The following is a 13,949-nucleotide window of genomic DNA, read 5'->3' as shown; positions in this document are numbered from 1 at the left end:
AGCCTCCCACTGTGGTTCCTGGTGGAGACCTGGCCAAGGTACAGCGGGCTGTGTGCATGCTGAGCAACACCACAGCCATCGCGGAGGCCTGGGCTCGCCTGGACCACAAGTTTGATCTGATGTACGCCAAGCGTGCCTTTGTTCACTGGTACGTGGGTGAGGGGATGGAGGAAGGGGAGTTTTCTGAGGCCCGGGAGGACATGGCTGCCCTTGAGAAGGATTATGAGGAGGTTGGTGTGGATTCTGTTGAAGGAGAGGGTGAGGAAGAAGGAGAGGAATACTAAAAATGTCACAAAGGTGCTGCTTTTACAGGGAAGCTTATTCTGTTTTGAACATTGAAAAGTGGTCTGATCAGTTAATTCATATGTAGCAGTGTGTGCTCTCATACAGTTACTGACCTATGCTTTAAAACATAAATGCTTTGTCACAGACCCAAACTGTCCATTTCTCTGAGGGGTTTTGAATAAAGTGTTCCCTGTCCTAAATTAACTATCTTGTGTTTGTCCTTTGTTTTAGTTTGGGACCAACAAACTGAATCCAGGAAATTAACACTGGGCAAAATCCTCAGCAATTTATTTTTTAATTTTTTATTTTGAGACAGTCTAATTTGCCTAAACTGGGCTCAAATTTGCTGTCCTTCTTTAGTCTCCCAGAGTGCTGGGATTACAGGCATGCACTACAATGCCCAGCTGCCTTGCACTTTTATTTGGATTCCTGAAAATTTATGTAAAGGTTATCATTAGTATTATATACTGTTCTTAAATTTTTACTTCATTTTTATGCTAAGGTTATTAAAATTTTCAGTTTAGAGTTGAAAGTTGCCTAAACATAACCATGGTCTGGTTGGCTGCTGAATCTCATACAACTAACAGATAAAATAGTGAATAACCCAAATGCATCACAAGGTTCCAGAAACTTTTTCATGCTCCTACAACTTTTATTTTTTTTGAGACGGTGTGGCTATGTAGTTGAGGCTTGCCTCAAATTTATTATGTGGCCCAGCCTGGCCTCAAACTCAAGGTGATCCTCCTGCCTCAGCCTCTCAAATGCTGCAATTATAGGCATGTGCTACCACATCAAACTATGCTCAACAATTTGACACGTGTTTTGTGCCATTTGCTGCTTCTGCCGAGTTCCCAAAAGATGTCTGCTCTGTCCAAGTGCTTTCTATACTAACCGTACATCTTTTTTTTCCAAATCTATTTTTTTTTTTTTTTTTGGTTTTTCTCCGGTACTGGGAACCGAACTCACGACCTTGCACTTGCCAGGCAGGTGCTTTTGCCGCTGAGCTAAATCCCCAGCCCCCAAATCTATTTTTTGTTGAATATTATATTTGAATAGCCTAATAGAACAAAACAGTACAATTATAGGCAGTAAGAAATTTTTAAGTCAAGCATTCTCTAAAAATAAGAGTTGTACTGCCAGTCCAAAAGATAATACCAGTATTAATGAAGTTATTTTTTGGTATCAGGTGCTGACTTATTTTTCCCTTGACATTGCCAACTAAAAGATACGTGATGGTATTTAGCTACTGAAATTTGTGTGTAATGTAAGTTAATAAAAACAATGCAGTATAAGAAGCAGGGCAGGGGGTTATAGCTCAGGGGTAGATACTATATTTGATCTTAGCCAAAAGGCCAAGAAGCAATAGCTCAGTGGTAAAATATGCGTTTGGCATGCACAAAGCCCTAAATTTAATCCTCAGCACCATCAAAAAAGGAAGATAGCCACGTATGGTAGCACACACCTATAATCCCAGCACTCGGGATGCTGAGGCAGGAGGATTATTGTGAGTTTGAGACCAGCCTGGCCTACAAAGTGAGCCCAAGGCCAGCCTGAGCTATACAGCAAGACAGTTTCAAAAAAAGAAAAAAAGGGGGAGGGGGACGGACTGGGGATTTAGCTCAGCAGCACAGTGCCTGCCTGGCGAGTGCAAGGTTGTGAGTTCGATTCCCAGTACCAGAAAAAAACCAGAAAAATAAAAAGAAAGAAAAAATAAAAGAAGACCACAAACAAAAAAAACCATAAAGAGATATCTTTAAGATTAGAAAGCTGGGTATGGTGGCACACACCCGTAATCCCAGCACTCTGGAGGCTAAGGCAGGAGTATCATTGCAAGTTTGAGACCAGCCTGGGCTACAAAGTGAGCTCAAGGCCACCCTGAACTGCATAGTGAAAGCCTGTCTCAAAAAGACAAAAAAAAAGACATGTACGAATTTACTCTCAATATATGGCAAGGATGGAGTACCTCAATAGAGTAACATTTATCTTATTACAGTTCTCTTCTTTTTGGTGTTTTGTTTGGTTTGAGACAGGATCTTGTTGTGTAGTCCGGGTAGACCTTTAACTCCTGGCAATCAGCTCGAACTCCTGCATCAACCTCTCAAGTGCTGGTGTGCACCACCATGGCCAGCTTTATATTATTACAATTCTTAACCAGAATGGATGCTGAATTTAAAGGTGTTTTCAGGAATGTTTGGAGATTAACATATGATTCATCTCTGACATACTAATGTTTTTGTTTTTTGATGGTACTGGGAAACAATGAACCCAGAGACCACTGGGCTGTATCCTCGGTGTTTTTTTGTGTGTGTGCCGGGAATCAAAGTCAGTACCTTGCACTGTGAGGCAGGTGCTGTGCCGCTGAGCTATATCCCTAGCCCCTCCTCAGTCTTTTTTAAATTTTATTTTTATTTTTATTTATTTATTTATCTTTTTGAGACAGGGTCTCGCTATGCAGTTCAGGCTGGCCTAGAGCTCACTGTAGCCCAGGCTGGTCTTGAACTCGCAACAATATATATAGACCATGGTATCCTACTGTGACATCACATCATGGCATTTTATGTTATTCTTCAACACAGACTGCAGAACATACCAAAATACATTCCAGGGAAGGGGGAGTTATTTCACCAGAAGCCCACCTAAACATAGTGCACACATGTAGGCCATTGGTTAACTGAGTTAATCCAAAAACAGAACTGAGACTACCTCAGCAGGGGTCATGCTTGTTGACAAGAGGTGGTAAGAGCAGATACTCTTTATTATTAAGTATGGTGTTAGCTATCAGTTTTTCATAGATGCTTTTTATTTTGCTTAGGAAGTTCCCCTCTTTTCTAGTTTGCTGACAGGGTTGTTTTGGGGAAATGGTTACTGGATTTTTTTTTTTTTTTGGTCTTTTTAAGACAGGGTCTCACTATGCAATTCAGGCTGGCCTTCAGCTCACTTTGTAGCCCAGGCTGGTCTTGAACTCACAATGATCCTCCTGCCTCAGCCTCTGGAGAGCTGGGATTACAGCCGTGCACCACTACACCCAGTGGGTATTGGATTTTATCAAATTCTTTTTCTGCATGTATCTGTTAAGATGAACTTAAACATTATCTCTTATATGAATATGAAACCAACTGTGTATTTCTTGGACAAACCATGCCAAGTTTATATTTTAAAGTGGAGTTTCTTAAGCCAGAGTGAAAAAAAACAGCACTTCATTCATGGTTCTCATGGGCTGTTGAACTCCCTGAAATTGTACAAAAAATTCTGTGTGAATATGGGCTGGGGTTGCACTTACGACACAGTACTTCCCTAACATGTATAAGGCCCTAGGTTTGGTCCCCAGCATCACACACACACACAAACAAACACCCGTGAAGCTGGATGTGGTGGGTACATGTCTGTGATCTGGCACTCTGGGAGGCTGAGGCAGGAAGGTTCCAAGTTTGAGCTCAGCCTGGGGAACTTATTGAGACCCTATCTCAAAATAAACAAATAATAATAATAAGGAAAAAAGACTGGGGATTAGCTCAGTGTGAAAGCCCTGAGTTCAATCACCAGTATAAAAAAAAAAATCTGGCCAGGGATATACCTCAGTGGCACAGTGCCTGCCTGGCAAGAGCAAAGTCGTGAGTTCAAGTCCCGGTATAAAAAAAAAAATCTGTGAATATACAAATAATAGATTTTTCTCCAAACACAGAGGCTATTCCTCTCACTCTGTAGGTCTATGCTACTTCTCCCATAGAGAGGTGGAGTCTATTCTCTCCTTAAATCTGAACTGGGCCCTGTTCTGACTATAGAATGTGGCAAACATGAAACTGTGGCAGATCCAGGTCAAGCTCTTAAAAAGTCTGGCAGCTTTGTCTTCACTCTTTGAAAAACATCCATGTAAAGAAGCTCGAGCTAGATTAATGATGGATAAAAGACCATGCAGGGAACGAGCAGTCATGTGGCAAAGAGCCAGCGCACTGTATCTACCAGTGGCACAAAAGCCCCAGACCACCCTAGCTGAGCTCCCAGCTACATGCAGCCACACGACAGGCATGGAATCATGACAAATAGTAAGTCCTCTTCTGTTGTTGTTTTTTGAGACAGGGTCTTACTATACAGTTTAGGCTAGCTGCAAATTTATGATAATCTTCCTGCCATGCTGGGACCACAAGAATACATCATCATGCCCAACTCTAAATTGTTTTAAGGCTGTAAGTTTTAGGGTTGTTAGTTACACACTAGTATATACCTGAAACAGAGCTTACGCACACACACCTGGAGAATAGATTTCTTTTCTGTATTTCTTCCCTCCTCCCTCCCTCCCTCCCTTTCTTTCTTTCTTTTAAGGCAGGGTCTGGCTATGTAGTTCAGGCTGGCCTTGAACTTGCAGTGATCCTCCTGCCTCAGCCTCCTGAGTGCTAGGATTACAGGAACCCACCACCACATTAGGCTCACTTAAAATATTTTGTGTGTTGGCACATGCCTGTGATCCCAGCACTCGGGAGGGTGAGGCAGGAGAATCGCTGTGAGTTCAAGGCCAGACTGGGTTACATAGCGAGACCCTTTCTCAAGAAAACAAAACAAAAAAATTTCTGTGTGCCCAAAATATTTATATTGTAGACAGGAAAATGCATTTCTAGAATATAAATATTTATATTTATAAATGTAAGTAGCCCAAGAGCATTTGAATTAATTTGTTAATCAAACAGAAGGAAAAAGAAGGCTAGATTGGTGGCACATGCCTGTAATCCCAGCATTCAGGAAGCTGAGGCAGGGGGATCGCTGAAGAGTTTGAGGCCAGCTTGGGCTACAAAGGGAGTTTAAGGGCTGGGGATATAGATGAGTGGCTCAAGCGCCTGACTAGCAAGCGCAAGGCCAGGAGTTCCATTCCTAGTGCCAAAAAAACAAACAAACAAAAAACAAAAAAACAAAAAAACAAAAAAACAAGGAGAGTTTAAGGCCAACCTGAATTGCACAGTGAGACCCTGTTTCAAAAAAAACCCAAAAACACACAAAAAACAAAGGGAGTTCAAGGCCAGTCTGAACTGCATAGCCAAATCCTTATCTCAAAAAGACAAAAAATAAATAAAAATAATAAATAAATAAATACGAAGGAAAAAGAAAAATCTGAAAAGTAAATTTAAATTCTTAAAATCTAAAAATGTATCCACCTTTTAGAATTTGCACTGGGGAAGTCTTTCTGTTGAGCCATTTCCCTTGTTAGAAATTAAAGAATAAAGATCTTAGAGAATAATTTTTGCAGGGCTAAGGATTAAGACAGAAAACCTAGGCTGTTACAATTCACATTTAAAAAAGGAATGAATGCTGGACTGGGGATACAGCTCAGTGGCACAGTGCCTGCCTGGCAAGCATGAGGTCTGAGTTGATTCCCAGTACCAGGAAAAAAAAAAAAAAAAAAAAAAAAGTGCTCCTAAGGGTTGAGGATGTAGCTCAGTGATAGAACACTTGCCAAACAGATATAAGAGCATTTGATCTCCCACACTGAAAATTACTTAATTAAAATAAAGTAAAATCAAATCAAATGATCCTAGACTGGTAGTACTGCCAAGTATCTGGCAAAAGCAAAACCAAATCCTAATTTTAGACATCAAAGAATTTCCCCAAAAAAATTTCCCAAGGAAAATGACCTTTTATAGTGGAAAAAAAAAATAGTTATGTGCAGAGAATAAGGTATCCTGAATATCAACCATTCCCAGTCAATACACAATAGAAACAGCCAGCCAAGGCTTTCAGTGTTGGAATTATTAGACCTAGAATATAAAATAATTCTGCACATTATGTGCCAAGAAATAAGAGACAAGCTTAGAAATATCTATAAAAAATAAGAAGCAACCCAGGCGTGGTAGCACATGCCTGTAATCCCAGCACTCAGGAGGCTAAGGCAGGAGGATTGCAGCAAATTCAAGGCCAGCCTGGGCTACATAGTGAGTTCAAAGCCAGCCTGAGCTATACAGTGAGACTCTTTCTCAAACAACCACAACAACAACAAGAACAACAGAAAGGGAAATAATAAAAGATGAAAATTAAAACAATTATATTAGTTTTCTAGGGCTACTATAACAAATTACCACACTTAGTGGCTCAAAACAACAGAAATTTGTTCTCTCTCAGTTCTGAAGGCCAGAAATCTAAAACTGAGTTATTACCAGGGTTGATTTGTCCTGAAAGCTCTGAGGGAAAATTTGTTCTCCATATTTCTCCTAGCTTCTGATGGCTACTGGCAATCCTTGTCAGTCCCTAGCTTGTGCACTTATCACTCCAGTCTCTGTCACTGTCTTCACATGGCTTCTACTCCATATGTCTTCTCCTTTTCAGTCTCTTATGAGGACACTCAACTTTGCATTTAGGACAACCCTAATCTAGGATGATCTCATTTGGAGAACACTGTCTTATTATTATATGCACAAAGGCCCTTATTCCAAATGAGATCATATTCTAAGGTTCTCAGTATATACATCTTTGGGGAAGGGGTAACTCTTCAACTCTCTACAATGAATGAAATCAAAAACATATTTTATGCAAAACCCTGCAAGCAAATGACTTTTTCCCCCTCTGGGTACTGAGGAAAAATCTAGGACCTTGTAGATAATAGGTGCACACTCTTATCACTAAGGTGTTTTTTTTTTTAGTCACCGCGTTTATACTCTTAGTCCATCTCTAAAAATGTTCATAGCAGCCTTATTTATAACCGCCAAAAATAGAAGCAGTCATTATGTTTTTCAATAGATAAATGGATAAAATAATTATTGTACACCATATAAAATGGAATATTATTTAATAATAAAAAGGAATACGCTATAAAGCCACAGAAACACATGGATGAGTCTTAAATGTATATTACTAAGTGAAAGAAGCCAGTTTTTGTTTGTTTGTTTGTCTTGAGACAGGGTGTCACTTTGAGGTTCAGGCTGGCCTTAACCTTACTTTTCAGTCCAGGCTGGCCTCAAACTTGCAAGGATCCTCCTGTCTCAGCCTCCCGAGTGCTGGGATTGCAGGTGTGCGCCACCACGCCTGAAGAAGCCAGTTTTCAAAAGCTATATATCTTATAATTCTAATTATATGACAGTCCGCAAAATCATGGAGACAGTAAAACAGTGGTTTCCTGGGGTTCATGGGCAGTGAAAAATTAAGAATAGGTAAAAAACAGGAAACTTTTTATTTAATTAGGCAAATAATTTTGTAAACTTTTGTTTCAAACTTTATTCCCAGGCTTCTTCAGCTTAACTGGCTGCAAAGAATGAATTGTATATAAGCAAAAACTGATGAACCAGGTGAGCTAGCACATACCTATAATCTCAGCACTTGGGAGGCTAAAGTAAGAGGATGTTTGGGAGTTCAAGGCCAGCCTGGACTACATACCAACACTGTCTAAAAAACAACAACAACAACAAAAATAAACTGCCAGGCATGGTGGCACACACCTGTAATCGCAGCAATCAGGCTGGCCGAGGCAGAAGGATTGCTGTGAGTGCAAGGCGAGCCTGGGCTACACAGCAAGACCTTGTCTCAAAAACAGAACAAAATGGGGGCTGGGGATTTAGTTCAGTGGCAAAAGCACCTGCCTGGCAAGCGCAAGGTTGTGAGTTCGGTTCCCGGTACTGGAGAAAAACAAAACAAAAAAAAAAAACAAACCTGAAAACAGCTGCAGACTACAGTGTCCAAGGAGCTTGGGCTTAAAATTATTAAAAAGAAAAGGAATTTTTTTTTTTTGACCTGTTAAAAAATCATTATCTATTCTCAATGGTTGTTGTAGGAAACACATAATAATAAACATACATCCATTTATGAAATAGGATAGGAACATTATAAACTTTACACAGTTATGGATAGATTAGTAGGAAAATATCAATGGCTGCTGTAATACGTGGTGGTATCTTCAGAGTGGTTTCTCAGGAAGACAGAGATATGCAAGAGGGACCTATTAAGGAGTTACAGCCTAAGGGTTGTCAAAAATAGCATATTACCTCCTCACCAGTGACTCCTTTCACTGAGGTATGATGGCTGGAAGGAAGGCCAGGATTGAAAAGAAGGACCGAGAGACTTGCACCTGTGTCTAGCAACAGGCTGTTTTCTTGTTCCTCCATAGTCATGATTACCCAGGGCTCCTCGATGGAGATGACGGTCTGGCCAGAGGGAGAAGGCAGAGCATGCCCCAAGCCCTCTCATTCCTGTTGGAGTAACTGGTAGCATGGGTCTGAGCTCTGGGGCCTCCACCTCAGAGGGCAGACCGGAACAAAAGGAATTTTTAAAACTAGTCATAATAAAAAAGAGCAGCTCTTAGTTTTTCCAAATTTTATCTTCAAATGTTGACTCAATTCAGTTTGCTTCATTCTTAGAAGCTGTTATGGCTTGTATCTAGATGTCCCCTCAAAGCCTCATGTACTCATAGGTGGGGGCTTTTCAGAGGTGGGTGGATCTAGGGCAGTGTTAGCAAACCAATGCTACACATGCCCCAGGGAGCTATTGGTTATCACTGCAAGCTCTAAAAGGTTCACTACCACTCACCTAGGGTGTGTGGATATGAATTATGGGTGTGTGATAGCTAAATTAGTCCACTGATTAGTTTAGCATAGTTCTCAGTGTGGATAATGGGAAGGCCCACCCTGGGTGAGGCCAATAAGCTTGTAGCCTGAATGGAATAAAAGGGAAAAGGAGACTCACTGCTTGCTGCTTCCTGCCTGCCCTACTATGAACTGTTTCTCCTCTGCCATCTCCCTCTGCCATGCCTTGCAACCAGCTGACAATGGGCTGAAGCCCAATGGGCTGAGCTAAATAAACCTCTCCTCCTTTAACTTGGACGTTGGGTATTTTGTCACAGCACTAAGAAAGTAACTAAGACAGAAGCCTTATCAAATTCTCCACATGATCTGGAACATCCTCATGATCTGGAACATGATCATCCTCCTCCTCTCCAGTAGCAAGTGGTGCTTTCCTATTCACAGACTGGGCCGAGCTTCAGCCAGTTTCCTTAAACTAGTCAGACTGTCTGTACTGAACTGGTTAGCATGTCTACCAACTGTTTCAGCTCAGCATGACCTGTAATGGTCAAAGTGCTGCCAGATAAGCCTGAACTTTAGGGTTTTTAAACTGAATCACTGTTCCTTGGTTTGTACACATACTCATCTCTTCAATACCAGAGATACTGTTTACTCCTACCTTCTTTAAAGAGAACTGAAGTTTTTGAACCACCTTTTTTCTACAAGCAGTTCCTTTCCCACCAGTATATACTTGTGCCTGCAGTTTGGCAGGGTTTTGTTGGTTCATGATACTGTAATTTCTTTCATCTGAGGCTCCTCTCCTTGGGTTCTGCCACAAGGTGGAGGAAGACACAGTGTCATCTCACTCCCAGGGCAGCCACCCTGGCTCAACCTCACCTGGAGAGCCAGCCTGGTGCATCATATCACCTTCCTTTCCTCGGCACTCCTTATCTCATTCCTTTCAGAAACTTCCCACTCCTGCTCTCATCCTCAAAAATAGGAAGCTTTGTTCTTTTTTCGTTTTGTTTTTTTTTTTTTTTGGTAGTGGGAACTGAACTCAAGACCTCACACTTGCTTGGCAGGTGCTGTACCCCTGAGCTAAATCCCCAGCACGAATAGGAAGCTTCCTATAGGAAATAACCTAAAACTTTATTGAAGAATATTATAATATGATTAATGTACTGAATTGTATATCACATTCATGGTTTAGAAGGATGAAATAGCCAGGCATGATGATGGTGCATCCCCATAATCCCAGCACTCAGGAGGGTGAGGCAGGAAGATCACAGCAACTTCAAGGCCAGCCTGGGTTACACAGTGAGTTCAAGGCTAGTCTGAACTACATAGTGAGACCTTGAGTCAAAAAACAAAAGAGGATGGCTGGGGATTTAGCTCAGCGGCACAGTACCTGTCTGGCAAGCACAAGGTGGTGAGTTCAATTCCCAGTACTGGAAAAAAAAATAAAAACAAAAACAAAAAAAAAAAGAGGGCCAGGGATGTAGCTCAGCGGCATAAGCAGCATACGCGTTTCCCTGGCAAGCCTGAAGTCATGAGTTCGATTCCCGGTATCAAAAAAAAAAAGAAGAAGAAATTACGAAGATGTTACTCCACCTAAACGATTTATAAATTCAAAGTACTAGGAAGGTTAAGTAAACATACCTTTATCAGTCCCATGAAGTACAACTAAAAACTCTGAATAGTACACATAAAACAAATATGAGCAGGGCGTGGTGACGCAAGCCTATAATCCCAGCACTCGGGAGGCTGAGGCAGGAGGATCGTTGCAAGTTTGAGACCAGCGTGGGCTACAAAGTGAGCTCAAGGCCAGCCTGAACTGCACAGCAAGAAAAGAAAAGAAAAGAAAAGAAAAGAAAAGAAAAGAAAAGAAAAGAAAAGAAAAAAGAAAAGAAAACTCAAAGGTGGATAGAAGATAGCAAAGAGGCTAGGTTGGCATGATGTTGGAGTTTAAGAAACAACGAGTTCCCTGGGTTTTCTTTCTCTGCCAGGCATAAAGCCTTAGGACTGAAGAAGCTGATAATGCAGATGATAAAAGATAGAGACAATGAAAGGAAACAACAAAACCCTCCTCTTCCTACCAAAGAACCAGGAAAGGGGCAGCCTGGCAAGTCAGCAGACTTTTCAGTAATAACTGCTCTACTCTGATAGGAAAAAATGTGGCCCTATTTTTAACCACCAAAACTAGCTAAAAAGTCCAGACTTAAATGCTCATTACCACATAAAAGATGTCAACATTACTAAGTGAAAGGCACTGGCTGGAAAGCAAGACTGAGTGGAAAGCCGGGAGCTTCACCTTTGCCTTCTGTTAACAAGGTGCCCCAAAGAATAGGCTTTTCCTCAATTGGTTCTGAGACAACTAGATGTCTAGATGGAAAGGAATGAAACTGGATTCTCTGATGTGTTCCCTGCCCCTACATTCATGTCCACTCAGAATAGGACTTTATTTGAAATAGGGCCTAGTCAGGGATGGTGACATATACCTGTAATCCCAGCACTCTGGGAGGTTGAAACAGGAAGATTTCAAGTTTGAGCCTATCTTGGGCTACTTAGTTACTTAGCAAAATCCTGTCTCAAAAAGGAAAGTGTGGGCCAGGGATATAGCTCAAAGGCACAAGTGCCTGCCTGGCAGGTGCAAGGTCCTGAGTTCGATTCTCAGTACAAAAAAAAGGGAAGGGTAGGGCCTGGGAATACTGGGGACATAGCTCAGTGTAAAGCCCTTAGATTCAATAGCCAGTATTGAAATAAAGCGGGGTGGGGTTCTTGCAGAGTTAGTTAAAATGAGGTATTACTTTAAAAAAAAAAATGAGGTATTACTGGATTAGAGTAGGACCAAAATCCAATCACTATCCTTATAAAACAGCCATGTGTAGCTGGGCATGGTGGCACATGCCTGTACTCCCAACACTTACGAGGCTGAGGTAGGAGGATTGCTCTAAGTTCAAGACCAGCCTGGGCTACAAAGTAAATTCAAGGACAGCTTGAACTGCATAGTGAAACCTTGTCTCCAAAAGGCAAAAATAAAGCCATGTGTAGCTGAGCATGGTAACTCATGTCTGTAATCCCAGACACATATGGGAAGAAAACCTGAATCCACAAGGATTGTAAATTCAAGTCCAGTGTGGGCAAATTAGTGAAACCCTGCCTCAAAATTTAAAAAATAAGGGCTGGTGATGAAGTTCAGAGATTCCTGGATTCAGCCTAGTACCATAGAAGAAAGAAAGGAAGGGCCTGGGGGAGAGGGAGCTGGTAGGCATGTAAAGATATACCGATACACAGACAGAATGCCATGTAGCAAGAGGGAAAGAAACTGTGATGTATCTACAAGGCAAAAATGCCAAGGGTTGTCACCAGTCACCACAAGCTAGAAGAGAGGTGTGGGACAGGTTTTCCTACCTTTAGAAGGAACCAAAATTGCCACCACCTTAATTTCAGGTTTCAGGCCTATAGAACAATGAGGTAATAAATTTCTGTTGTTTTAAGCCATCTAGTTTGTGATTACCTTGTTACAGAAACACTAGGAAACTAATACAGACTCCTACCCCATACCATATAAAAACCGACTCAAGGGCTGGGGCTAGAGCTCAGTAGTAGAGCACTCACTTAGCAAATGCAAGGCCTTAGTTCAATCCCCAGCACTGGGGGAAAACAGAGAAAAGAAAAGAAATATATATGGCCAATAAACACATAAAAAGATACCCAATACCACTAGTTATCAGAGAAAAGCAAATCAAAATACAATGAAATACCCCCAGGCATAATGGTGCACACCTGTAGTACCAGCTACTCAGAAGGGTGAGGCAGGAGAACGGCAAGTTCAAGGCCAGCCTGGAAAAATTAGTGAGATCCTGTCTTAAAATATAAAAAGAAGCTGGGCATGGTGGTGCATGCTTGTATCCCAGAACTGGAAGGCTAAGGCAGGAGGACTGCTACAAGTTTGAGGCCAGCCTAGGCTACACAGTGAGTTCAGAGGCAGCCTAAACTTTACAGTCAGACCCTGTCTCAAAAAAACAAACAAAAAGATAGATAGACAGACAGACAGACATGTAGCTCAGTGGTATAGTACCTCTGACCCTAGATTTAATCTCCAGCACTGGAAAAAAAAAAAAAAAGAAAGAAAAGATCAGATATACCACTTTATATTCAGTATCCACAGTACCCTCCAAACACACATACTCCAAGATGCTAAACTAGGCAAGGTGGAACATACCTATAGTCCCAGCTAGGCAGAAGAATCACTTGAGCTCAGAAGTTCAAAACAAGTGCTGAGGGTGGTGGCACACCTCTGTAATTCTACCACTGGGGAGGCTGAAGCAGGATGACTGCTGCAAATTCGAGGCCAGCCTGGGCTACAAAGTGAGTTCAAGGCCAACCTGAACTTCACAGTGAAGCTCTGCCTCAAAAAGACAAGAAAAAATAATAATAATAAAAAAAAGTTTAAGACAAGTATACGCAACACAGGAAGAACCTGTCTTGAAAAAAATATGACCCAGAAATTCTACTCTAAGATATAAAACCAAGAGAAATAAAAACGGATGGTCACATGAAAACTCATACAGGAGTGGGTATCGTGATACATGCCTGTAATCCCAACACTCAGAAAACTCATACAAAAATGTTCATCAAGCCAGGTGTGGTGGCACACATCTGTAATCCCAGTACTCAGGAGGCTGAGGCAGGAGGATCATTGTAAGTTTGAGACCAACCTGGGCTATATAATGAGTTCAAGACCAGCCTGCACTACCCAGAGAGACCCTGTCTCAAAACAATTAAAAAAAAAGTTCATCACAGCATTATTCATAATAGCCAAAAAGCAGCAACAACTCAAATATCCACTAACTGAAGAATGGATAAAGGAAATGTGAAAATGTAGTTGATCCAAACAGTAAACTATGACTTAGCAATATAAAGAAATGAAGTACTGACACATGCCATGGTAGCACTATACTCACCTGTAGATTAACGCACTGATGTTCATAGCTCAATGTGCTGTGAAAAGGTGAACCCCTCTGGAGCAGGTGCATCACCAGTTGTGCCTCTGAAGGTACAGCTTCTGCTGGTGCTCCTCCCCTGTGCTCTGCTTCCCAGCCACCATAAACTAAGACTGGCTCCACTAGACCCTTCTGCCTTGATGCTCCTACCTTAGAGCAGAAAACCTTGGACTGAAACTTCTACAAC

The 13,949-nt window shown here is 41.5% G+C and overlaps 1 protein-coding gene and 1 pseudogene across 1 annotated transcript in view; one reads left to right on the top strand and one right to left on the bottom strand.

The window, feature by feature from the left end:
• The window catches only part of LOC102029202 (tubulin alpha-1B chain), a gene marked incomplete in the record, with an annotated part of 4,620 nt that extends 4,131 nt beyond the window's left edge, over positions 1–489 (top strand). The window contains 1 exon segment of the mRNA XM_013505703.1: positions 1–489. Within this exon segment, the coding sequence (XP_013361157.1) occupies positions 1–284 (284 nt within the window).
• An 8,622-nt stretch (positions 490–9,111) lies between these two features.
• On the bottom strand, positions 9,112–13,749 carry LOC102015217 (annotated as a pseudogene).
• Between the last annotated feature and the right edge of the window lie 200 nt (positions 13,750–13,949).

Source organism: Chinchilla lanigera, unplaced genomic scaffold (genome assembly GCF_000276665.1).
Source record: "Chinchilla lanigera isolate Chin_1 unplaced genomic scaffold, ChiLan1.0 scaffold00099, whole genome shotgun sequence".
Classification (NCBI taxonomy): domain Eukaryota; kingdom Metazoa; phylum Chordata; class Mammalia; order Rodentia; family Chinchillidae; genus Chinchilla; species Chinchilla lanigera.
The sequence above is the reverse complement of the archived record's forward strand: the minus strand, read 5'-3'. Positions and strand labels throughout refer to the sequence as shown.